General features: G+C 43.2%; 1 protein-coding gene across 2 annotated transcripts in view; it reads left to right on the top strand.

The window, feature by feature from the left end:
• SCLT1 (sodium channel and clathrin linker 1) overlaps positions 1–27,212 on the top strand; it is a 365,290-nt gene that overhangs the window by 211,670 nt on the left and 126,408 nt on the right. For both annotated transcript variants that reach the window (XM_082270326.1, XM_082270327.1), the window contains exons 13-14: positions 8,321–8,498; positions 15,693–15,791. In XM_082270326.1, coding sequence (XP_082126452.1) covers positions 8,321–8,498; positions 15,693–15,791 — 277 coding nt within the window. The remainder of the gene's footprint in view (positions 1–8,320; positions 8,499–15,692; positions 15,792–27,212) is intronic.

Below are 27,212 nucleotides of genomic sequence, written 5' to 3'. Positions count from 1 at the left end.
CACTGGTGGAGGCCCTAATTGTGTCAGTGAGGGAAACTGTAAAGTTGGAGGGCTCAGCTAAAGCTGAGTTGGCGACACCGGTGCAGTTTGCCACCCACAAATCTTCCAAGGTGACAAAAGTGTTCCCCTTTCCTGCCTATTTTGACGAGATTGTCACTAGTCAGTGGGGTTCCCCCGAAATGCATAGTTGGAATACCCAAGCGCTTCACTAGGCGATATCCCTTTGAGGAGTCTCCCCTGAAGAAACTGACGGATCCCACCGTCGGTGGACTCTCAGGTTTCCAGGTTAAATAAAGCTACGCTTTTGCTGGTGGAGGATTCTCCATCCTTTAAGATCCTGTGGACAAGAGAGCTAAGGCTCTGGTCCGGTATCTTTTCACCGTGGCTGGATGTTGAGGCCAGGGTTTGCTATCACCTTGGTATCCCAGACCTTAACGGAATGAGTAAAAAGTATACGCCAGGATCTGGAAGGGAGTCAACACCCTCCTGAGCTGGCAGATCAGTTGATACAGGGCTTACAGTACATTTGTAATGCATCTTTGGATGCGGCTCCCTTGACCGGCAGGGTATCTGTGATGGCGGTGATTCTTCACCGCATGATATGGTTGAAGTATTAGTTGGCCGACCAGGCTTCTTAAAAGGTACTGACTGACCTACCTTTTGTAGGTGACCATTTATTCTGTGCCTCTATGGAAGAGATCATTAAGGGCCTTACTGGAGGTAAGAGTGCATTACTTCCGCAGGTTGCTAAAGGCAAGAAACCTTGTCTTAAACGTGGTCCTTTCTTCTAGGATCACAGGCGTCCCTTTCGTCCAACTGGATCGCAGGTAAAGGGTTTGAGATCCACCCGTAACTTTTCAGGAGGCTCCAAGAGACCCTGGAACGGTAAGTCAAAAGCGGGCACTCCTGATTCCGCAGGCAAGCCTTCCCCAGCCTGAAGGGGTGCCCTCACCCGCTTCTGGGGTGGGGGGATGTCTTCACTTTTTTTCTGGATCCGTGGGCCTTGCTCATTCATAACAGATGGGTCCACGAGTTGATTTGGTTCGGTTACAAGATCGAGTTTTGGTTCTTGCCTCTAGCAAGGTTCTTTCCTTCCAACTTGCGCCTGTCTCAAGATCGGTTACAGGGCCTCTATGGGGCAGTGCAGAACTTGTTAGCACAAGGAGTTATTGTGTCGGTTCCAGAATCGGAAAATTTTCAAGGTTTTTATTCAAATCTGTTTACAGTTCCCAGGAAGGAAGGCAAGGTTCATCCGATCTTGGCTCTCAAGGCTCCGAACCACTTTGTGCGGGTTCAGAAATTTTGCATGAAGTCCATCCGCATGGTAGTAGCTTTCCATCATCAAGGGGATCTTCTGGCTTCTATTGATCTCCAGGACGCTCACCTTCTTATTCCAATATACACTGAACAAAATTATAAATGCAACACTTTTTGTTTTCATGAGGGTGATCTAAGACTTTTTCTATGTACACAAAAGGCCTATTTCTCTCAAATATTGTTCACAAATCTGGCAAAATTTGTGTTAGTGAGCACTTCTCCTTTGCCAAGATAATCCATCCACCTCACCGGTGTGGCATTTTAAGATGCTGATTAGACAGCATGATTATTGCACAGGTGTGCCTTAGGCTGGCCACAATAAAGGGCACACTAAAATGTGCAGTTTTATCACACAGCACAATGCCACAGATGTTGCAGGTTTTGAGGGAGCGTGCAATTGGCATGCTGACTGCAGGAATGTCCACCAGAGCTGTTGCCCGTGAATTGAATGTTCATTTCTCTATCATAAGCCGTCTCCAAAGGCGTTTCAGAGAATATGGCAGTACATCCAACCGGCCTCACAACCGCAGACCACTTGTAACCACACCAGCCCAGGACCTCCACATCCAGCATCTTCACCTCCAAAATGGTCTGAGACCAGCCACCCGGACAGCTGCTGCAACAATCGGTTTGCCTACCCAAAGAATTTCTGCACATACCGTCAGAAACCATCTCAGGGAAGCTAATCTGCATGCTCCTCGTCCTCATTGGGTGACTGCAGTTCGTCGTCGTAACTGACTTGAGTGGGCAGTTGCTCACATTCGATGGCGTCTGGCACTTTGGAGAGGTGTTCTCTTTACTGATGAATCCCAGTTTTCTTAGATCTTTGAGTTCAGCTCATGAAAAATGGGGGCAAAAACAAGTGTTGCGTTTATAATTTTGTTCAGTATATGTCAGGCATCAACGTTTTGTTTTGCCATGGGTGAGGAACACTATCAATTCGTGGCATTACCTTTTGGTTTCCCCTCAGCTCCACAAGTGTTCACAAAGGTTTTGGCCCCAGTTCTTTCCTTGGTATGACAGAAAGGGATCGCAGTACTTGGTTATCTGGACGATCTGCTTCTGCTTGCAGAGTCTTCCTCGGCTCTAGAAGCCGACTTGGACATTACTGTGCAAACTCTACAGGAGTTCGGATGGACACTAAATTTTCAGAAATCAGCGTTGACTCCGTCCACCAAGCTGAACTACTTGGTTCTGAAGCTGAACTCAGCGTCGACCCGGGTGTTTCTTCCTCAGGCGAAACTTCAGAAGCTACAGGATGTGGTTCGGCTTCTGTTGTCCAACCATCGGTCGTCGCTCAGGACTTGCATGCAAGTGCTGGGCCTGATGGTTTCCACCTTCGAGGCGGTTCCGTTTTCTCAGTTCCATACCAGACCTCTGCAAAGGGAGATTCTGTCGAAATGGAACAAGGATCCACTGTCACTGCACAATTTGATCCTGTTGAGTCAGGGTTCGAGGGAGTCTGTTATGGTGGCTCCGCTCCCCGGCACATCATCTGGGAAAATCCTTTCTTCCCCTGTATTGGACTGTAATTACCACGGATGCCAGTTTGTCTGGGTGGGGCGGTGTCTTGGAAGTGTACTCGGCCCAAGGCATTTGGATTTCAGTCTGCCGTTCAACATCCTAGAGATTCGGGAGATCAGGCTTTGTCTGTCTCAATAGATGGATCATCAGCAGAGACGCCCTGTGAGGATACAATTGGACAATGCTACAGCTGTGGCATATGTCATTAATAAAGGGGGCGCAAGGAGTGCCCTGGCGGCCCGGTAAGTGGCCGGTATCTTAAAGTGGGAAGAACTATATGTTCCGGCCCTCTCTACTGTGCACATTCCGGTGGCAGAGATTTGGCAATTGGACTATCTCAGTTGGCAGACGTTGGATCTGGGAGAATTGTCTCTTCACCCGGAGGTGTTTCATCAACTGTGACTTCGGTGGGGGTCCCCCAATGTGAACCAGTTGGCCTCTTGTGTCAGCAGGAAGGTGCAGAGGTTCGTCTTAAGGTCTCGGGATCCTCTGGCGGACGCTGCAGATGCCCTGGTGGCCACTTGGGGTCAATATCGTCTGATTTAGGTCTTTCCTCCAATACAACTTCTGTCAAGACTGCTATGCAGAATTGAGGCAGAAAGGATTCCAGTCATTCTGGTGGCCCCAGACTGGCCTCGCCAGTCTTGGTGCGCTGGCCTGGTAAGGCTGGTAGCAGACGTCCCTTGGAAACTTCCTCTCAGGGAAAATCTTCAGTGTCAGGGACCAATCTTCCTTCCTGCTTTACAGTCGCTGGCTTTAACGGCTTGGCTATTGAAAGCCAGGTGCTGACGGACAGGGGGCTGTCGAAGTCGGTGATTCCTATGCTGTTAAGAGCTAGGAAATCTACTTCCAGGAAGGCTTATCATAGAGTTTGGAAGGCGTACATTACTTGTTGTGAGTCTCGGAGGGGTTTCTCCCCGTTCCTTTTCCGTGTCTCGCCTGTTGGAGTTTCTATAACTGGGTGTAGATCAACGTTTGGCTCTGGGCACCATCAAGGGCCAGATTTCCACTTTGGCTATATTTTTCCAAAGGCCGTTGGTGGCAAAGTCCTTGGTTCACACTTTTGTGCAGGGAGTTTGCCATCTGGCTCCTCTGGTGCGATCCCTGGTGCCTCCGTGGGATCTCAATTTGGTACTGTCAGTGCCTACTTTTGAAAATATTCAAGGACTTCCTCTGCTCGCTCTGTTGCAGAAGGTGGCCTTTTTAGTCGCTATTACTTCTGCACGTAGGGCGTCTGAGTTGGCTGCGTTGTCCTGTCGGTCGCCTTACCTGGTGATTCATAGGGACAAAGTGGTGTTGTGACCCTGTCAGGTGTTCCTTCCTAAGGTTGTCTCAGGGTTTCATTTGAATGAAGACATTGTGTTACCGTCCTTATGTCCTAAACCAAAACATCCTAACGAATTTGGTTTACATTCTTTGGATGTGGTCAGGACGAATCGGGTGTACCTGGCAGTGACTGAGCCGATTCGGAAATCCGATTCTTTGTTTGTTCTTACGGATTGACCTCATAAGGGGCAAGGCCATGTCTGCTGCGACCATTTCCAATGGATCTGGCAGACGGCAGTGCAGGCCTTTTCTATTAAAGGTCAGGTTCCTCCTTTCCCTGTTAAGGCGCATTCTACAAGAGCGCTCAGTGCCTCCTGGGCCTTTTGTCATCAGGCATCAGTGGTTTAGGTGTGCTACATGGTCATTTGTACACACATTCACAAAATTTTATAAGGTGGATGTACTTTGGCCGCAAAGTTTTGCAGGCTGCGTTTGCAGAGGCTTCCGCTTCTTGAGGGTGTAATTTTTTTCTAGTGGTGAGCTCCAGTTGTTCCTGGTTGAGCACCTGTTTTTACCTGGTTGGCTATGTTTAGCCATGTTGGGAATTTTATGTATCGCTGTGTTTTTTCCACCACTTATGTAGACACTGCTTTGGGACATCCCAATGGTCTAGAACCGTGTTTCTCAACTCCGGTCCTCAGGGCACACTAACAGGTCAGATTTTAGGTATTACCTTTGGGAGATGCGGACTAGAATACTTCCAATCACTGAGCAGAAAATGATCTCACCTGTGATGCATTTCAGTTTTCTTGCAAACCTGGCCTGTTAGTGTGCCCTGAGGACCGGAGTTGAGAAACACTGGTCTAGAAGACCTAGAGCTGTTTCCATCAGTGAACGAAAGAGAAAACTGGATTTTTTTCTTACCGTAAAACCCTTTTCTCTGAGGTTCACTGAAGGACAAAGCACCCATCCCTCTCTTGGGTTGAGTTATGTATTCTGCTGACACTGCTTTTTACAAACTGAAGTCCTATAGCAGGAAGTGATGGTATACCCTCTGGGACTTCCTCAGGGGCGTAACCAAAAATGTTTCTGCCTAGTCCTACTCCTGAAGAGAGAGCAGCATAAGCCCAATAGTCTTGAAGACATGGAGCTGTGTCTGTCAGTGAACCTCAGAAAAAAGGCTTTTATGGTAGGACAAAAATCCAGTTTTTTCAGTGTGCTGCTTAGCCACCATTACCCTACTAGATGTACATAGCAAATCTTCTGGATCGAATAACACCTAGCATCATTCACCACACTTCCTGTGAGAGCAGGGCATCAACAACACACCCCCTGAGCTCATGTCATTGTGCCACCCTGGAGCTCACAGGAGAAAGTTGAACAGAACACCACCGACATCACTATGTGAGTGTTTTCTCTGCATCTTTGAGGACCACTTACCACAGCCACAGGAAGAAAAGGACCTCACATCCTGGACCAAAGACAGCTCAGACCTAAATAAACAACCCACCTCTACTCTAGATACATTTTTATCTGCATCTCATGGTAACAACAATAAGATTGTCACATGTTTGGTCAGCTTTAAGCTTATCAATAACTACAGTGGAAAATAATTATCCACCTTCAAAATAATCACAGTTTGTTGCTTTGCAGCCTGAAATAAAGACAGACAGTTTTTGTTCTATCCAGCTGTATTTACTCCTTACATGTTATAACATCCAAGTGAAATCTATAAATCAAACATGTCAGAAAAAAAAACAGAATCCATGAATTTGAAAAAGGATCACCCCCCTCCTAAAAATGACTTGTAAACTCAATCAGGTGTAGCTAATCACCGTCTCAATGGCACACAAAGCAATTCGATTTTCGAGTGTGATTAGCTGTGGTCATTTTGATTAACTCAGCATGAAAAGAGCTTTCCTGGAGCATTTCAGTCCCTAGTAGTGCAACTGAAGCAAACAAGTATGGGTGGCAAGGCACTGTCAAAAGATCACGGGATAAAGTTGTGGACAGACACAAGTTAGGAGATGGATACAACATTTTTCTAAGGCTTTATCAATGCCTAGGAAAACAGTGAAGTCAATTATTAAGATGTGGAAGGTATTTGGTACAACACAGACCCTCCCTGGATCAGTTCCTTGCTCCAAACTGGATGAAAGTGCCAGGAGGAAACTGGTCAAAGAGGCTACCATGAGGCCTGAAGAAGTTGCAGGAATTTTTAAAGGAGTGGTCATTGTGTGCATACAACAACAATATCACAAATTCTCCACAAATGGGGCTGGTATGGGAGGATTGCAAAAAATGAAAAGCCACTCCTCTGAGCCACTGCGCTTTGCCAAAACACACCTTGAAAATTCTGAGGCCACATGCAGTCATGAGTGAGCTTTGCCAAAACACACCTTGAAAATTCTTAGGCCACATGGAAAAAGGTGTTCTGATCAGACAAGACTAAAATTTGTTTATTTGGCCTCAACACCAAACGATATGTCTGGCCGAAATTCAGTATAGCACCCTTCCTACAGTAAAGCATGGAGGTGGTAATATCCTGTTGTGGGGGTGTTTTTCTGCAGCGGGGACTGGAGCACTTGTCATGATATAAGGAAAAATGGACAGGGCAAAATACCATCAAATTTTGAGGAAAATATGCCAGAAAATTGTCAATAGGAAGAAGGTTTACCTTCCAACATGACAATGACCCTAAGTACACAGCAAAAAAAAAAAAAAAACGTGGTTGAAGGAGAAAAAGGTAAATGTCCTTGCATAGCCTAGTCAGAGCCCAGACTTAAACCCCATGGAAAATCTGTGGAATGACCTGAAGACTGCAGTCCACAAATAGTCACCGTCAAATTTAACTGAACTTGAGCAGTTCTGCAAAGAAGAGTTGGCAAATATGCAAAGTCTAGATGTTGAAAGTTAGTAGTGACCTATTCCAACAGACTAAATGCTGTAATTAAAGCAAAAGGTTGTTCAACAAAATACTGACAGAAGAGGATGATCCTTTTTTTTTAATTTTTTTTGCTGACGCGTTGGGGTTCTGTCTTTTACTTGAATAGTAAGGGTTGTACCTATCATTTCAGGCTTTCAAAACAACAAAATGTGATTATTTTAAAGGGGGGTGCGAGGGGGAGGGTGATTTTTTTTCTATACGCACTGTATATAGTGCAAAGACCCTCCTAAAAAAAATCAATGTATTATCAATTAGGCAAACCCTTACATAACATGATTGTTAACCGATCTAAAGTAAATTGCACAATCAGGCTGTAATTTGTATGGCCAGCTTTAGGGCTCTGCCATTAAAGAGACATTCCAGCAGCTGCAAAACCAATTTTATAAATGTTTTATTGTTGCTAGGAAAAATAGTCTCAAGCCCTTCTACTCGATATTCTCTCCATGGAAAAATGAAGTCACCATTAAGAACTATTTAGTGCAAGGACCCTCTTAAACAATCTAAATAATAATTAATCAGGCAGACCCTTGCAATGTGAGATTGTTAACATATCTAAAGTATATTGAACAATCAGACTGTAACGTGTGTGGCCAGCTTTAGAACTCTGTCACAAAAGAGACATTTTGCCAGCTGCAAAACCTCTTTCATGACTGTTTTTGTTGCTAGGGAAAACATAATCACAAGCACTGGTAGGGCTGTGTCTTAGCTATTCTACTGTTGCTCAATAGGTCATCATTGGCAGCACAGAGTGCTGGATAAACTTTCATTATCCAGTGTCATCTTCCTGCGTACATTCAAATATGTTTATTTTCCTTGGTGAAACCCAGACAGTTCTTAGTAAAGCCCCAGTGTGCTATCAGGAGTACATATGATGTCTCTTCCAACTGAGCTTAGCTTTTGAGCAGCTACTTTACTACTACTCAGTATTCTGTGCTTGTAAAAATGAAGTCACAGCCACCGTTTATATGATTGAATGTGCTTTCTATATGTGACCTTGTCTGTTACTTAGAATGCTGATGCTTGTGTCTGATTCATGAGTGAACTACTTATAAATATCAGACAACGGCAAGCGAGTAATAAAAAGCATTAAACATGACCTGTCACATTTCAATTTATAAGCTACACTAGTTGTACTATGGTTAAAAGGAAAAAGTTAGCATTCTGTGTAAAATCTAGGTCAGACTGGCTCTGTCATGGTTGCTTATATCATTGCTTTGATCTGAGTATTTGTGTTCATAAACCTCATTTTCCATTTTCTCCATGAAGGTTGAAAGCAGCAGTACAAGATGCGGAACAGTTAAAAGGGGAAAAAACACAGTTGGAAAAACACATCGGGGAGCTACAGGCAAAATGTTCAGAAATGGAACAAGAGAAATACGAAGCTATTTCCAGAGTACGAGACAGTATGCAGATTGTAGAGGAAGCCAATATTGTGAAAAGCCAGGTAAGACCCTGGAAATACGTCAGTGTTTCTAGAATATGTTGGAAACTCTAAAAGTCCTGTCTAAACAGAGCTGGGGGACTTGAAAAGAAATCACCTTTTTCCTATGTGGCTTCAGGACAATTCTGATTCATGGGTTCCTTGGCAGGAATGGTTGTTATTTTTTAAATTGTGTAGCAATGCAGAAAATGCTACTGACAATATTACATTCATAAAGAGAAAGAGAGATGAGGGCGCTCTAGTGAGGAAGAATGTCTGGTCCTGTGTTGCAGTGAAGAGGTTGCACTGAGGGCAGCACTTGTATGAGAAGAAGTAGCTCTAAACGATCAAAGGAAAGAAAGGTGCCTCTAATTGCAGTATTAAAAGTTTCATTGTTTGGCACAAGGGGATTAAAAACACTTACAAACTGGCAGAGATAGCAGGCATGTATTTACTGTCCTCATGTTGATCAGTGTTTTCTCTGTCTGCCGGGTGAGGAAGGATGAGAGAGCCGTCTTGCAGCTGTCGGAAATTCCCTGGTGACGTGGAGAAACGAGGAAGCGGAGAGGCAGTTGGCAGCCCGGGTTCCCAGCCCAAGCTGGAATGCACGTGGCCGATGTAATGTCAGGTGAGGGCAGTGGGCGGTAACGCGTTTTGGAGCATGCACGGCTCCTTTGTCAGACCCATGCCCATGTTAGCTCAGCGGGCTTATGAGAGAAGAGGGGGAGGAAAAAAGGGGAGGGAAAGAGCTAGTTGATTGGATGGAGGAGAAGAGGGAGGAGAGCGGGCTTGCCCATAAATGACTGTGGAAGTGTATTGCCAGGAGCTTGCATCGGAAAAAGCTCAAAGCAGGCATACACATGCGATCGTACTATGGCGGTGGTGTGGATAGCAAAATAAAATTATAGGGTATAGGGAAATGGTCAGTATATGTGAGCTGCTCTTGACTCAACCGATTGTTATGGTAACATGCAAGAAATCTTTGAGCCGCAGTGAGGGCGGGTGCAGAGCAGACAGAAGGTGACTGATAGTCAACTATATTAATGCTCTCAGAGCACTGAGAACTGAGTAATCAGCGGTGTTTGATCACTCTAAAGGGCCATACACACTATAAGATTTTCTGAAGACTTTTTCCTTCAGATTTACCTTTTCTATGTAGTGCAAGGGCCTGCCAGATTGCATACAAATTGAAAGTGTTTAGGTTTGACCTCATATTATATGGTTTTGGTAAGTCTAAAGGAAAAAGTCTTCAGAAAATCTTATAGTGTGTATGGCCCATTAGAGCCTGCAAGGGACAGATACAGCATCTGAACAGTGCTGCATCCATCTAGGTAAGTATGATTCTTAAAAAAAAAAGGGAAAAACATTTCAGAGCTTCTCTTTTTTTTTATAGCTTTGTGATCTATCTTTCAATACATTGTTTTATTGTGTTTTTCTGCCTCCTTTTAACTTCTTCTGTTAGTTCCCGAATCTCTCTATTCCCCCCTCACTTGTTTGGAACGAGCAGTGCACATTAGCTGTGGTTATGTGTGCTACTCTTTGCACACTACAAATCCCATAGTCCCTAGCTCTTCTCGGGAGAGCGCAAGAGAAGGTGGCTGTTACTATATACAGTGGGAACTTGGAGAACACACATAGCAACCCTCTAATAAGAAGTCAGATCAGAACCGCAAAAATGAAAGCTACATTTGGAGAAGGCTGAGATTAGTGCAACTTTTAATTGTATCTCTGGCCAAAGCTTTTATTTGTTTTGAATCGGGGTGGGTTTAGACCCTAAGTAATATTTCAGTACAAGCAAAAGCTGATCAATTCTATCCCACTAAAATGCAGACCTTTCTTACATTCAATGATAAGGAAACTATATGCCAAACTAACGCACATTTGGTATAATAGCTGGACATCTTGGCCAATCTGATTTGGTAGCTGCACCATATTTCGTCACTTTGTACATTAATTGATGCCATTTGACACTGTGCAGTTAATTAAATAATTATTGTGCTTCTGGGCATGATTTCTTATGTTTGTGTCACTCCAATTTATATAATTGCTGTCACTCTAGAGTTGCACACCAGCCTTTTGGCTTTCACCCAAGAGAAAATGAAACCTTGTTTAAAGGAGGTCAGATGTTGCTTCTGTCTAACTCTCTAGCCGACCTCAGCCTCAAGTATTCTTGTTAAAAGTGCGTTAATTATCCAAATGCCCCGGTTATCCAGAAGCTGCATGAAAAAGCTTTGCAACTAGATGTGAGGTCTGTTCAGGTGAGCATCTCCACTGGTTTGTCTAAGGACGCATTCAGGAATAAAGCTGGATTCTGCTATATGGTGTGAAAACTCTGCTGTCATTTGGATCACTGAACCCAAACCTTCTGTTTGTCTAGTTTCTTTGTGAACAGCATTATAAACTAGTTAAACAGACCATCAGAATGTAAGCATAGAGAATATTTAGCATTTGCTTTTAATTTTAATTTATTATTTGTGCAGTGGGTGGTCTGTGCATTCATGTTTGGTACATGAAATATGCATCATCTCTATTACTTTAATGTATCCCTAATTGGCCTACCAGCAAGCAAGTTAAAACTATATTTTAATTAATTCTGAACTCTGGTGCTAGTTTTGTGTTTTCTACCAACCTCCTCACCAGTGTTATGTCTCATTAGTTGCAACTGTAATGGCCACACAACTCTGCTCAGATCTATTTTAAAAGCTGCGCTGGTAGCCATGCTCCTCCCTCCTTTGTATTCCTAAGAAAAGTAATCAGGGAGTTCAGGTTACGTAATTGGATTTGCCCTAAAAAAACATTTACACCTAAGCACTGCTCTAGTGTGTTTCATGCCTAGAAATGTTCCATACATCCATTGCCAGCTATAAAATATTAATGTTCAGTTTGAATTCCTTTCGGTAGGTGCAATAAAAGGCATCCTTCAATGGCACATTTCATCTCATTGGGTTTACACTAAACAGGTTTATTGATAGGCCCCAAATGCATGCCTTAATTAGGCAATGTCCTCTTTCATGTTTAAGACAGTCCCAGGTCATAAGAAATGGAAACCCCAGATTGCACCTGGAGAAACGCTTGGAGCTATTGTGTGGACCAGTTATGGTTTCTTTACATCAAGCAACAAATGAAAACTCCAAGATGATCACACTATGAAGTAAGCTAAATCATCTTCAAAAGTCATAGGAAAACCGTTTTACGTTGTGCTTAACACTTTCTATAAATGTAGGCTTTTTCCCATTAAGAAGATTTAGCATAGGCCAGAGTGTAAATATTTTTGGAGTTTTTTTCTTTGCATAGTTTCAATTTTCTGGATAACTTTAGAGTTATCAAGATGATACTGCAGGTTTCTACATTTATTGGTGTGATAAGGAGGAGGAGCCTGAACATGGCACCCATCAGGAGCTCCATGAGAGCCTATCCGGAAAAGCCCGATGTGTTAGCTGCCCCTGCAGCTGATGAACCCTGACACCAATAGAGTCGCCTAAACGACAGAGGGATTGCTCTCCCTGACGCTCCAACCTGCTGCCTCACTGGGGAGACTCGCGAGAACCTATAGTGGCAACCGCGGTTTGTGAGGGGAGGAGGGTCAGCGTGCACTGCAAATGTCCCAGTCCCTGTCGGCTAAGGAGGAGGGAGGAAACCGACACATGAGAAGCCGAAGCAGAGACCAGACAGAACCGGGGGAGAGCTGAGGAAGCTCAAAGGAGTCTGATAGACCTGGAGTGGGTGGTGAGAAGGAGGGGAGTGACCAAACCCTCCGAAGCCAGGCTGATCTCGGGGGAAACGAGCGTCGGAGCAGGAGAGAGGTCTCAGCTCGCATCTGCCGAGGTCAAGGACCTGAGGAGGCCAGTGTGGAGGTCTTTGAGTGAACAGTCATTTGTTTGGGAAATAATACATGGGCCAGTCCTCACACAAAGATCGGAAAGCCACACACGGACACTAGGAGGACCCCGCAAAGCATACAAAAGAAAGCCCCCTACCCCCCCCCCCCCCAGAGTGGTGAGTGATTTAGGAGTACGTACTTAGTGTGCATTGGATATTATGAACTACTGGACTATTGTATCTGTGTTTGCTGCAAGAGAGAAGAGGATAAGGAGGGGATGTGCTATTGCCATAAAGAAAATAGCTTGGAAGTGTGAGACTAAGAAGAGGAATAAAGAAAATTAGCTACCTAAATACATAAAGCGAAAATTAAAAGGACTGACCCCAATTGAATATAATCGCTAAAAGTAGGAACATTTAAGGAGAAAGAATAGACATATGGTATGGCAACAATGTGAGTGAAACCAGCTAAAGTAAGTGCAAGTCCAGGAACAAAATAAAAAATACAAGACTCAAGAAGGGGGTCAGGACAAACCACCAATAGAAAAACAGCCAGAAACCAGAGGGAGACCAGGAAAAGTGAACAACAAAAGCAGAGAGGGGAATATCCCGATGAGCATGAGAATGACTAGTCATACAAGAGCAGAAATAGAAAATGAAACAGAAATAGGAAATATAGAAGAACTAGATCAAGAAGCGCAATTTTTTTTAAACACTTTTCTTTGTTTATATTTTTATTCTTTAGTAAGGAGAAAAAGATACAGTGTATCTTTTTCTTCATTTAAGAGGAGAAAAAACACAAGGGTGGGCTGTATAGTGACTGATCACTGTGATAGCCATTCAGAGGTTATCACAGCCATTAGGCAATCAGGGATAGGGTAATTGTTTAGTGTCACATTAACTCTTCCCTACTCTATCCGCCTCAAATAAAATTGCCTTTAGACCTACTTAACTTTTTTTCTGTGATAATGGAAATGCATTTCTTGCCTAATTCTAGAGCTGTATACTGGCAAAGATGAGTACCAGCCACCCTCCTCGTTACAAGCACCCTCACACAGAGTGAGTGCTGAGGAAGAGAGAGGGTTTGTCTGTTCGCTCTGTTTTATGGAGTGTATTGAGCAGTGTAGGGCCAGTTGGATTGAATATTTGCTTTATGGCGGTAACCCAATTGCCATCCCAAACCTAGTTTAATATTGACAACCTAACATACTAACCAAAAGAAAATAAAAAGAAACACAAGCACATAACGTTTCAACACAAGCAGTTTTATTGCAATCATTTAAAACACTTGTATTATTAAAATAGCAATGTGTTAGGGTCTTAAATGACCAAAATCATGACTGTTGGATTGAGCAGTCACATTTTAACATACTGTGCAAATGGAGTTAGGATGTGTTTTAGTACAATAGATGTTCTACTTCTCGATCTAGATCTGTGACTTTGCTTACCCTTAGGGCCTATTCACCCTGTGTGCAGTTACCTTTGTTTTATCTCATGGAAAAAGGCAAGAAACTAAAATGACACATAGAAAACAATATTTTTTTTATGCGTCATGTTCACACCAGAACGCAGTGTTTCTTTGCATTCCATAAGCTGCATGTAAATGCACAAAAATGCACCCCAATGTACCTCTCACAATCAGTTTAGAGGAAGCATGCCTTTGACGAAAAAGAACTATGCATAAACATACGCACTGAGTCAAGCATAAAAATTCACGGAATAACAGTTGACGTTTTTATGTTCATATAGTGTGAATAAGCCCCTTAAACTGTTAAGGGATAGGATAGAGATATTTGTTAAACTTGTTTTAAGATTTTGAGATGAAGAAATAACTGTACGAAACATTATTTTGTTGGGTGTGATAACAAAAGTGCTGGCAACAAAAGTGAGTACAACCCTAAGTCAAAATGTCCAAATTGCGCACAAAGTGTAAATATTTTGTGTGGCCACCATTATTTTCCAGCACTGCCTTAACACTCTTGGACATGGAATTCACCAGAGCTTCACAGGTTGCCACTGGAGTCCTCTTCCACTCCTCCATGATAACATCACGGAGCTGGTGGATGTTAGAGACCTTGCGCTCTTCCACCTTCCGTTTAAGGATGCCCCACAGATGCTCAATAGGGTTTAGGTTTGGAGACATGCTTGGCCAGTCAATCACCTTTACCCTCGGCTTCTTTAGCAAGACAGTGGTCCTGTTTGAGGTGTGTTTGGGGTGGTTATCATGTTGGAATACTGCCCTGCGGCCCAGGGTCCGAATGGAGGGGATTATGCTCTGCTTTAGTATGTCATAGCACATGTTGACATTCATAGTTCCCTCAATGAACTGTAGCACCCCAGTGTCGGCAGCACTCATGCAGCCCAAGACCATGACACTCCCACCACCATGCTTGACTGTGTAGGCATGACGCACTTGTCTTTGCACTCCTCACCTGGTTGCCGCCACACATGCTTGACACCATCTGAACTAAATAAGTTTATCTTGGTCTCATCAGACCACAGGACATGTTTCCAGTAATCCATGTCCTTAGTCTGCTTGTCTTCAGCAAACTGTTTATGGGACATTGGATCTTTTGACTCACTTTTGTTGCCAGCGGTTTAGACATTAATGGCTGTATGTTGAGTTATTTTGAGGGGACAGCAAATTTACACTGTTATACAAGCTGTACACTCACTACTTTGCATTGTAGCAAAGTGTAATTTCTTCAGTGTTGTCACATGAAAAGATAAAATAAAATATTTACAAAAATGTGAGGGGTGTACTCACTTTTGTGAGGTACTGTATGAATTAACATTCCCATGTTTTTCCTAAATGAAGCCTATATAAGGCTGCGATTGGTGATGGTCATAATCTATTGTTTATAACAATCCCTGCACTGAAGATCATAAAACCTTTTAAGCCAGGCTTCATTTTCTCATCACAGCCAACTTACAGAACATTAGAAAAACTACATTTAACGAGAACTAACTCTTTGACTTTTACTTACATTTCACACTATACTTTTGAAATAAATTCAAAAAAGAAAAATGTGAAATATAATGATGGAAAATTACAAGTATTAAAGCCTGTATGGCCTTATAGTTACACAATTTCAACTGAACTCCATTTAATATGTGCACTTTGATTATATTTCTTTTTTTATTTGTTTAGATTTTGTTGTAGGTGTTGTATTCTTTACCTCAATGCACATGAGTTTGTGCAATTATAAGAGATACATTCTGTATACAGCCTTTTGTCTGGTCTATAAAAAGCCTTAAATGCCTATATTACTTTAAACTGAATCTTGTTATTGAAATAGTTTGTATTTAAGGGTATTCTATTGCAAATGTTTACAAGATACAAATGATTTGATACACATTACTTTTTTTTGATTGTCAGATAAAATTTGTCTTTTACAGGCAATTTTAAAAGAAAAGCAAAAGCAGGAAGAGATAGAAAAAATGAAGGAAGTAATAGTCAAGATCATTCAAGAAGCTGCAACGAGAACCCGAAAAGAGGTAAAGTTGTCTGCTTTCAGACCTACTAAATATGAGTTTTGAGAAGTATTAATATTCCAACTGTTGATTTAACCAGTTGCTGACCACCACCCGCAGTTTCGCTGCGGCAAGCTGTGTGAACCGACGTAACTGTATGTTGGTCACGTGCAGGGCTAGGGGGCGCGCCCACTGTCCCCGTGATGTGCTGATTCGGTTCAGAACCGATCAGCCATCAGGTCCAGGCCAATGATTTTTTGGCCTGGACCTGGTGATCGGTTCTAACCAATTGCAGACCGTCCTGTGCCTGTGTAATGTAAACACAGGAAATTATGCAATCTTTACTTTTCAGTTTCTGCGTAAGAGAAGAGAGCATCAACTGTGAGTACACAAGCACTACACTGACACCAGTACACATAGGCACATATTTAGCCCCCTTTAGCACCCTCCAGTTAACCCTTTCACTCCCTGTCACAGTGTCACTATATACAGTATACAGATAATTTACTGATCACTGTATTGGTGTCACTTGTGACTTCAGTTAGTGTAAGAGGCAGTTAGTGGTAGTTAGCAGTCCCATATAGGCTTAGGGTACCTGCCATACATCCCCTAATAAAGATTTAACCCCCTGATCTCCCCAGTTAACCCCTTCATTGCTCTGTCACAGTGTCACTATTATAGTCTACAGATCTTTTTTCTGTTCGCTGTATTGGTGTCACAGGTGACATCAGTTAGCGTTAACGTTAGCATCAATCCAGGACAGTGTTTGATTGCCCGCCGCATATTTAGCAATACATTTTAACCCTTTGATAGCCAGTGACACACAAACACACACCCCAAACACCTCCATTACTAGCATAGTGTCTGAACAGATCAATATCTTTGATCAGATCAGAAATATACTAGCATCCCAAATAGTTTAGTATAGTGTTCCCAAAATGCAGCATTAGCAGGATCAGCCCTGATGCCAGCACCTGCGTTTAGCCCCTCCGCCCATCCCCTAAGAATGCGAATGGAGGAATATGCTATTTTCATTTTTTTTTGTTCATGTATGACCATCAATAGAAGTGGGTGGATGCTGGGAGGTCTAATGGTGGGCATACCACACACTTTCTGGCAGAGATTTCTTCATCCATATCGATTGATGTGAATGGAGGAATCTGTTAGATTCCCTTTTTTCGTTCAGCCCACAGTCCACGGTTTTTTCATACTCTCCTGTCCCACTCTCCTGTAACCCGAGACTGCAGCTGGTGGTTGCGTCAGCTGACCATAGAGCTGATTGGAGACCAGAATGGCTCCAATCATCTCTATGGCCTAAGATACCAGAAGCCACGAGCATTTCATGACCTCGGTTTCGCCAGATATAAACAGTGCCATCGGGAAAGCATCTTATCACACCAATCTTGGTGTGGTCAGATGCTTTAAGGGCAGAGGAGAAATGTAGAGTCTAATAGACCCCAATTTATTTTAAAAAGAGTACGTGTCACTACTTATTGCTATTATAGGGAATATATTTAATTTCCCTATGATAACAAAAATGATTTAAATTTAAAAAATAAAAGGGGCGGTGTCAAAATTAAATAAGCGAAATAAATAATAATTAGAAAAATTCAAGCACCCCTGTCCCCCCGTTTTTGCGCGCAAATGCGAACGCAAGCATCCGTCTGGTGTCATATGTAAACAGTAATTGCAGCATGCATGTGGGGTATCATACGCAAACATCAGATCGAGGGCAGTAATTCTTGCAGTAGACGTCCTCTGTAAATCTAAAGTGGTAACCTGCAAAGGGCTTTTAAAGGCTTTTAAAAATATACGTAGTTTGCTGCCGCTGCACAGTCGTGCACTATTTTAATAATTTTTTCATGTAAACAAAAAGTTTCAGAAAAGGCTTGGTCTTCATGTGGTTAGAAGAGTGGGTGATGTGTGGCATAAGCTTCTAATATTGGGCATAAAATGCCAGGACAGTTCAAACACCCCCCCAAATGACCCCTTTTTGGAAAGTAAACGCCCCAAGCTATTTGCTGGGAGGCATGTTGAGTCCAAGGAATATGTTCTATTTTGCCTCAAGTTTCGGAAAAATAACTTTTTTTTTTTTTTTTTACAAAGTTGTCACTTAATGATATATTGCTCACACATGCCATGGGTATATGTGGAATGACACCCCAAAATACATTCTGCTGCTTCTCACATGTGTGGGACTTTTTGGGAGCCTAGCTGTGTACGGGACCCCGAAAACCAATCACCGCCTTCAGATTTTCTAAGGGTATAAATTGCTTATTTTACTTCCTCACTACCTATCACAGTTTCAGAGGCCCTGAAATATCAAGATAGCACAACCCCCCAATGACCCCATTTTGGAAAGTAGACACTCCAAGCATTTTGCTGAGAGGCATGTTGAGTTTGTGGTGTATTTTACATTTTGCCACAAGTTTCGGAAAAATGCAAAAAAAGGTTTGTTTCTTTTTTACACAATATTGTCACTTAACCACTTACCCACTGGGCACTTAAACCCCCTTCTTAACCAGACCAATTTTCAGCTTTCAATGCTCTAACATTTTGAATGACAATTCCTCAGTCATGCAACACTGTACCCATATAAAATTTTTGTCCTTTTTTTCACACAAACAGCGCTTTCTTTTGGTGGTATTTAATCACCATTGTTTTTTTTTATTTTTTGCGCTATAAATTAAAAAAGACCGAAAGTATGGTAAAAAAAATGCATTTTTCTTTGTTTCGGTTTTAAAATTTAGCAAATTTAGTAATTTTTCTTCATAAATTTTGGCAAATTTATACAGCTACATATCTTTAGTAAAAACCCAAATAAGTATACATTTTTTGGTCTTTGTGAAGGTTATAGAATCTACAAGCTATGGTGTCAATCACTGAAAATTGATCACACCTGATGTACTGACGGCCTATCATAGAAACATAGAATGTGTCGGCAGATAAGAACCATTTGGCCCATCTAGTCTGCCCAATATATCTGAATCCTATGAATAGTCCCTGGCCCTATCTTATATGAAGGATAGCCTTATGCCTATCCCATGCATGCTTAAACTCCTTCACTGTATTTGCAGCTACCACTTCTGCAGGAAGGTTATTCCATGCATCCACTACTCTCTCAGTAAAATAATACTTCCTCATATTACTTTTAAACCTTTGCCCCTCTAATTTAAAACTGTGTCCTCTTGTGGTAGTTTTTCTTCTTTTAAATATGCTCTCCTCCTTTACCGAGTTGATTCCCTTTATGTATTTAAAAGTTTCTATCATATCCCCTCTGTCTCTTCTTTCTTCCAAGCTATACATGTTAAGGTCCTTTTAACCTTTCCTGGTAAGTTTTTTCCTGCAATCCATGTACTAGTTTAGTAGCTCTTCTCTGAACTCTCTCTAGATTATCTATATCCTTCTGGAGATATGGCCTCCAGTACTGCGCACAATACTCCAAGTGAGGTCTCACCAGTGTTCTGTATAGCGGCATAAGCACTTCTGTCTTTCTACTGCTTATACCTCTCCCTATACATCCAAGCATTCTGCTGGCATTTCGTGCTGCTCTATTACATTGTCTTTCCACCTTTAAGTCTTCTGAAATAATTACTCCTAAATCCCTTTCCTCAGATACTGAGGTCAGGACTGTGTCAAATATTCTATATTCTGCCCTTGGGTTTTTACGCCCCAGGTGCATTATCTTGCACTTATCCACATTAAATTTCAGTTGCCAGAGTTCTGACCATTCTTCTAGTTTTCCTAAATCCTTTTCCATTTGGCGTTTCTCATTTCTTGAGACACTAACAAGCCAGTAAAGTACAAATACCCCCCAAATGACCCTTTTTGGAAAGTAGACATTCCATGGTATCTAGTATGAGGCATTGTGAGTTTTTTGAAGTTGTAATTTTTTCCACAATTCTTTGCAAAATTAAGATTTTTTTTTTCACAAAAGGGTCATATTACAAAGTTATTTCTCACACACTTTATTGGCATACTTGCAACTACACCCCAAAATACATTCTGCTACTCCTCCTGAGTATGGCGATACCACATGTGTGGGACTTTTCCACAGCCTGGCCACATACAGAGGTCCAACATCCAAGTAGTACCTCCAGGTGTTCTAGGACCAAAAAATATACATATAAGTTCCTGACAACCTATCACACCTTTGAAGGCCCTGAAGCACCAGGACAATGGAAATGCCCACAAAATTACCCCATTTTGGAAAGCAAACACCCCAACACATAATCTAGGAGCCACAATGCGTCTTTTGAACATGTCATTTTTTTCCACAAGTTTTTGAAAAATGTGGAAAGTAAATGAAAACGCATTTTTTTTTTTTTTTTTTTTTTTACACAAAGTTGTCCTATTATAAGATATTTCTAACACATAGCATGTACATAGCAAAAATGACACCCCAAAATACATTCTGCTACTCCTGAGTATGGCGATACCACATGTGTGACACTTTTACACAGCCTGGCCACATAGAGGCCCAACATACAGGGAGCACTGTCATTTCCTGACTTCCCATTACAATTTTGTGAGGCACTGATAAGCACTGTAGTGGCACTGATGCGGCACAGATGAGCACTGATGTGGCATGGATGAGCAATGATGTGGTACGGATGAGCACTGACGTAGCACATATGAGCATTGATGTGGCACGGGTGAGCACTGACGTGGCATAGATGTAGCATTGATGAGCACTGACGTGGCATGGATGAGCACTGACGTGGCACGGATGAGCACTGACGTGGCGCGGATGAGCACTGATGTGGCATGGATGTGGCACGGATAAGCACTGACATGGCATGGATAAGGAACAGATGACCACTGACGTGGCACGGATGAGCACTGAAGTGGCATGGATGAGGAACGGATGAGCACTGACGTGGCATGGATGAGCACTGGCGTGGCATGGATGTGGCACCAATGACCACTGACGGGGCATGGATGTGGCATGGATGAGCACTGACGTGGCATGGATGAGCACTGACGTGGCATGGATGTGGCACTGATGAGCACTAACGTGGCATGAATGTGGCATTGAGGAGCACTGAAGTGGCATGGATGAGCACTGATGTGGCACGGATGAGCACTGATGTGGCACGGATGAGCACTGGCATGGCACGGATGAGCACTGGCGTGGCACGGATGAGCACTGGCGTGGCATGGATGAGCACTGATATGCCATGGATGAGCACTGAGGTGGCATGGGTGGGCACAGATGTGGCACGCATGAGGCATGAATGAGCATAATTGAAGTATGGACTAGGCAGCAGATGGGTGCAGCTCCCGTTTCTCTCCTCTCGCACGCTGTACCAATTGTTGAGTACAGTTTGCGAGGAGAGTAGAGAAATGAATCGGACATGGGCCGGTTTATTGACAAGTGATCATTCCGTCATTGAACAGAGAAATCACGTGGTAAAGGGCCACTGTCATTGGCCCTTTACCACGATCCGTGATGCAGTTGTCCTATTATAAGATATTTCTAACACATAGCATGTACATAGCAAAAATGACACCCCAAAATACATTCTGCTACATAGAGGCCCAACATGCAGGGAGCACTGTCATTTCCTGACTTCCCATTACAATTTTGTGAGGCACTGATAAGCACTGTAGTGGCACTGATGTGGCATGGATGAGCAATGATGTGGTACGGATGAGCACTGACGTAGCACATATGAGCATTGATGTGGCACGGGTGAGCACTGACGTGGCATAGATGTAGCATTGATGAGCACTGACGTGGCATGGATGAGCACTGACGTGGCACGGATGAGCACTGACGTGGCGCGGATGAGCACTGATGTGGCATGGATGTGGCACGGATAAGCACTGACATGGCATGGATAAGGAACAGATGACCACTGACGTGGCACGGATGAGCACTGAAGTGGCATGGATGAGGAACGGATGAGCACTGACGTGGCATGGATGAGCACTGGCGTGGCATGGATGTGGCACCAATGACCACTGACGGGGCATGGATGTGGCATGGATGAGCACTGACGTGGCATGGATGAGCACTGACGTGGCATGGATGTGGCACTGATGAGCACTAACGTGGCATGAATGTGGCATTGAGGAGCACTGAAGTGGCATGGATGAGCACTGATGTGGCACGGATGAGCACTGATGTGGCACGGATGAGCACTGGCATGGCACGGATGAGCACTGGCGTGGCATGGATGAGCACTGATATGCCATGGATGAGCACTGAGGTGGCATGGGTGGGCACAGATGTGGCACGCATGAGGCATGAATGAGCATAATTGAAGTATGGACTAGGCAGCAGATGGGTGCAGCTCCCGTTTCTCTCCTCTCGCACGCTGTACCAATTGTTGAGTACAGTTTGCGAGGAGAGTAGAGAAATGAACCGGACATGGGCCGGTTTATTGACAAGTGATCATTCCGTCATTGAACAGAGAAATCACGTGGTAAAGGGCCACTGTCATTGGCCCTTTACCACGATCCGTGATGCAGTTGTCCTATTATAAGATATTTCTAACACATAGCATGTACATAGCAAAAATGACACCCCAAAATACATTCTGCTACATAGAGGCCCAACATGCAGGGAGCACTGTCATTTCCTGACTTCCCATTACAATTTTGTGAGGCACTGATAAGCACTGTAGTGGCACTGATGTGGCATGGATGAGCAATGATGTGGTACGGATGAGCACTGACGTAGCACATATGAGCATTGATGTGGCACGGGTGAGCACTGACGTGGCATAGATGTAGCATTGATGAGCACTGACGTGGCATGGATGAGCACTGATGTGGCACGGATGAGCACTGATGTGGCACGGATGAGCACTGACGTGGCATGGATGTGGCACGGATAAGCACTGACATGGCATGGATAAGGAACAGACCACTGACGTGGCACGGATGAGCACTGACGTGGCATGGATGAGGAACGGATGAGCACTGACGTGGCATGGATGAGCACTGACGTGGCATGGATGTGGCACTGATGAGCACTAACGTGGCATGAATGTGGCATTGAGGAGCACTGAAGTGGCATGGATGAGCACTGGCATGGCACGGATGAGCACTGGCGTGGCACGGATGAGCACTGGCGTGGCACGGATGAGCACTGGCGTGGCATGGATGAGCACTGATGTGCCATGGATGAGCACTGAGGTGGCATGGGTGGGCACAGATGTGGCACGCATGAGGCATGAATGAGCATAATTGAAGTATGGACTAGGCAGCAGATGGGTGCAGCTCCCGTTTCTCTCCTCTCGCACGCTGTACCAATTGTTGAGTACAGTTTGCGAGGAGAGCAGAGAAATGAACCGGACATGGGCCGGTTTATTGACAAGTGATCGTTCCGTCATTGAACAGAGAAATCAGGTGGTAAAGGGCCACTGCCATTGGCCCTTTACCACGATCCGTGATGCACCGGGTCCCCGGGACCCGGCGAGCACGGACACTTCCGTGTGCGCGCCCCTTCTGGACCAATGTCCCTCTGACAGCAGCCGGCGATCTGCTTTTTTTCCTCCTCATGTTAACAGCGTAAGGAGAAAAAAAAGCTGATCTTTGGCTGCTGTTTTTCCCTCATGTGATCAGCTGTCATTGGCTGACGTGGTAAGGAGCCAGGACCGGCCCCTTACTCAGATCTGTGATCAGCCGAGTCGCACACACACAGCGAGCCGCGCACGCTCAGCAGGGAGCGTGCAGGCAGCTTATGCACGGGAGGACGTACATGGGCGCCTTCCCGGCAATTAAGGTCCGCACTGTAGCCGTCTTTCGGCTGTAGCGCGGACAGGAAGAGGTTAAACAGGTTTTAACCAGTTCCAGACCACCCGCCGCCTTTTTACTGTGGCAGGGTGGCACGGACAGGCAAAGTGATGTAGATCTACGTCGCTCTCCTGAAGGCCGATAGGGCGCACGCGCGCCTCCCTGATCGTCAGCGGGGAAGCTGATGCGGGTGTCAATTGCTTCGATTGCCGCCCGACACCCCTGATCTCTCCCCACTGAGAGAGGACGGTTGGCTGTTAAACACAGCCGACCGTCCATCTCCCTGCAATGATCACAATGCTCCTGTGATCCTGCTATATAGAATTGCATGTCTCTGTGATCATTTCACAAGTCCAACCCCCATACAGTTGGAATCACTCCCCTAGGGTCACATTTAACCCCTTGATCACCTATACTGTTAACCCTTTCCCTGCCAGTGCCATTATTACAGTAACCGTGCATATTTTTAGCACTGATTACTGTAGTAATGTCAATGGTACCCCCAAAAGTGTCAAAAATGTCAGTTAGGGGTCCGATCTTTCCGCCGCAACGTCGCAGTCCTGGAAAAATTTGCAGATCTCCGCAATTACTATTAAAAAAAAAAAAAACATTAAAAATCTTTCCCGTAGTTAGTAGACGCAATAACTTTTGCGCAAACCAATCAAAATACGCGTATTGTAAATATTATTTCTACCAAAAATATATAGCAGAAAACAAGTTAAAAAATGTTAAAATAATTTGATTTTTACATTTTTTTTTTTTTGAGAATGTCATATAGCAGAATGTGAAAAATATTGTTTTTTTTTTTTTTTTTCAAAATAGTCGCTCTTTTTTTGTTTCTAGCGCAAAAAAAAAAAAAATTGCATAGGTGATTAACCACTTTACCACCGCCCACAGTAATATTACTGCGGCAGAGTGGCTCGTTATCGTCTGACGACGTAGTACTACGTCGTCAGACACTCCCCCTTCTGGGCGGCGCTTGCGCGCCTGCCGGAGGCTCGCTCCCGCTGTTTTCAGTCACAGCGGGAGTCGGGCCAGGGGAGGAGCAGCGGCGATCGCCGCCGCTCTTCCCCCGATCGTCGGGGATCTAGTGTGGAGATCTGCCCGCCTGTGTAAACACAAGCGGGCGGATCTCCATAGTGACAGGGAGTGACAGATCGGACTGTTCAGCATAGCTGGACATCCGATCTGTCCATGACTCACTCAGTCCCCTCCCCCCCCCCCCCACACGTCAGTAAGCACCAGGCATACATTAACCCCTCCCTCTCCAATAAAATTAACCCCTTCCCTGCCAGTGTCATTTTTACAGTAACAGTGCATATATATAGCACTGATTACTGCAGTAATGTCACTGGTACCCCCAAAAGTGTCAAAAATGTCAGTCAAGGGTCCGATCTGTCCGCCGCAATGTCACAGTCCCGCAAAAAAAATCGCAGATCGCCGCATTACGTGTTAAAAAAAAAACACCAAAAATGACAGAAATCTTTCCCTTTGTTAGTAAACGCAATAACTTTTGCGCACACCAATCAAAATACGCTTATTGTGATTTTTTTTACCAAACATAGGTAGCAGAAAACAAATTGGCCAAAAAATTTAAAAAAAATTGGTTTTTACATTTTTTTGGGGGGAATTTCATATAAAAAAATGTTAAAAATATTGTTATTTTTTCAAAATAAACGCTCTTTTTTTGTTTATAGCGCAAAAAGTAAAAATCGCACAGGTGATCAAATACCACCAAAAGAAAGCTCTGTTTATGGGAAAAAAAGGACGTAAATGTCGTTTGGGTACGGCATCGCACGACCGCGCAATTGTCAGTTAAAGTCGCACAGCGCCGAATCGCAAAAAGTGGCCTGGACGGAAGACAGCAAAATCCTCCGGTGGTAAAGTGGTTAAATACCACCAAAAGAAAGCTCTGTTTGTGGGGAAAAAAAGGACGTAAATTTAATTTGGGTACAGCGTCGCACGACCGAGCAATTGTCCGTTAATATAACGCAGTGCTGAATCGCAAAATAGGGCCTAGTCATTAAGGAGGCAAATCTTTCCGGTCCAGAAGTGGTTAAACCTTCACATATATCCAGTGAAGTGACTGGCCTTAGGTAAATAAAGTTGGGGGGAGTACCGCGCTTTAAAAGTGCTTAAATAACATAAATAAAATATATAAATATGTAAATACGTGAAAAAGTGCCAAAGTGCTTCTTAAATAATATTAAAATTGATGTGTCTTAATGTATACAATAATATAATCCGATATGCTTTATACAATAAATATAATAGGTGATGAAATATTCATTAAAAAAATATAAATCTTATTGAAACCAACTATATCAATCCATCATACAGTGAAAAATTTATATAAAATTAAAATCGGTGACTTATTTAAATATAAAGTGCTCTAAATAAGTGATAACCAATAAAGTGCTGAAGTGTCCTTTTAAAATTATTTTTATAAATATATAATGTGATGAACGCAATCTTCTTAATCCAAATTTCACATGCAGGTGCTTCGTGCGGTGCCCACTAGGTGTCCTAAGCGCTCACCTCACTGCTCCTTTAAAAGAGCCTTGGTTGTATTTCCCAGTATGCTGTTCCTTCCTCCTTATTGTGCCATTATAAATCCTTGGTTATATCTCCCTTGTAAATGCAGCTATCTTTCAGGGGATATAAGCGGTTCTTTGTATCTCCAAAAAAATCAAATTGGGGCCAACATAGTGAAGTACGTCCCATAAATTTTATTTAAAAAAGATAGAGTAACACTCACATTGCTTTTCGTCTTGTTTCAAGCATAACATACGATCCTTTGCCGATACGTCACTTCCGGTTGAGCTATCCTACGCGTTACGCTGCGTCATCACGCAGCTTCTTCCAGGGATCTGACTGGCCTTAGGTGATGCAGAGAAATAAAACAAATAATCCTACATAAGTTCAAAATTGTGAAATAATCAGCTCAAACCACTTAGGTGAATATTCCAATAAAATAAAATAACACAAGGCAGCAAACAATCAGTGCTAAGCACAAAACACCAGTGGATACAAATGGATAAATCAATATTGCTGCGCCAAGTGAAAAAGAAATCAATCAGGGTGATTAACGAAGTACATATAAAATTGTTAAAATATTGTGTATAAGAAAAATTAATTATCTATACTAATACCAAATGCAAACAAATCTAAAAAGTGAAAAAGCACTTGGACTTTTTAGATTTGTTTGCACTTGGTATTAGTATAGATAATTAATTTTGCTTATACACAATATTTTAACTATTTTATATGTACTTAGTTAATCACCCTGATTGATTTCTTTTTCACTTGGCGCAGCAATATTGATTTATCCATTTGAATCCTACATAAGTTGTACCTATTTACCCGTAGCAATTTCTTCTAAAACACAGATCAAAGGATTTTTTTCTCGGCTCTTGCAGCAGGGGGTAGTGATCCTAAAGTGGTTGTAAACCCTCACATATACCCATTGAAGTGACTAGCATTAGTTGATACACAGAGATGAAACAAATCTTCCTACATGTGCTGCAGCTGTGTATCTGCAGCCATTTCCTCTGTAGACCGTCCTTAAAACCTAAACGGAAAAGGATTTCTCTTCAGTTCTTGGAACAGCTGACAACTCTGAGCCCTGATTGGAGGGAAAAGACACACCCCCTTTATACAGTACAGAGAACAAGCAAAGCTGTGGATACCAATAACAGG

Source organism: Pelophylax lessonae (genome assembly GCF_965119305.1).
Source record: "Pelophylax lessonae genome assembly, chromosome: 1".
In the NCBI taxonomy this organism is placed as follows: domain Eukaryota; kingdom Metazoa; phylum Chordata; class Amphibia; order Anura; family Ranidae; genus Pelophylax; species Pelophylax lessonae.
This window is presented reverse-complemented; position numbering and strand designations above follow the sequence as displayed.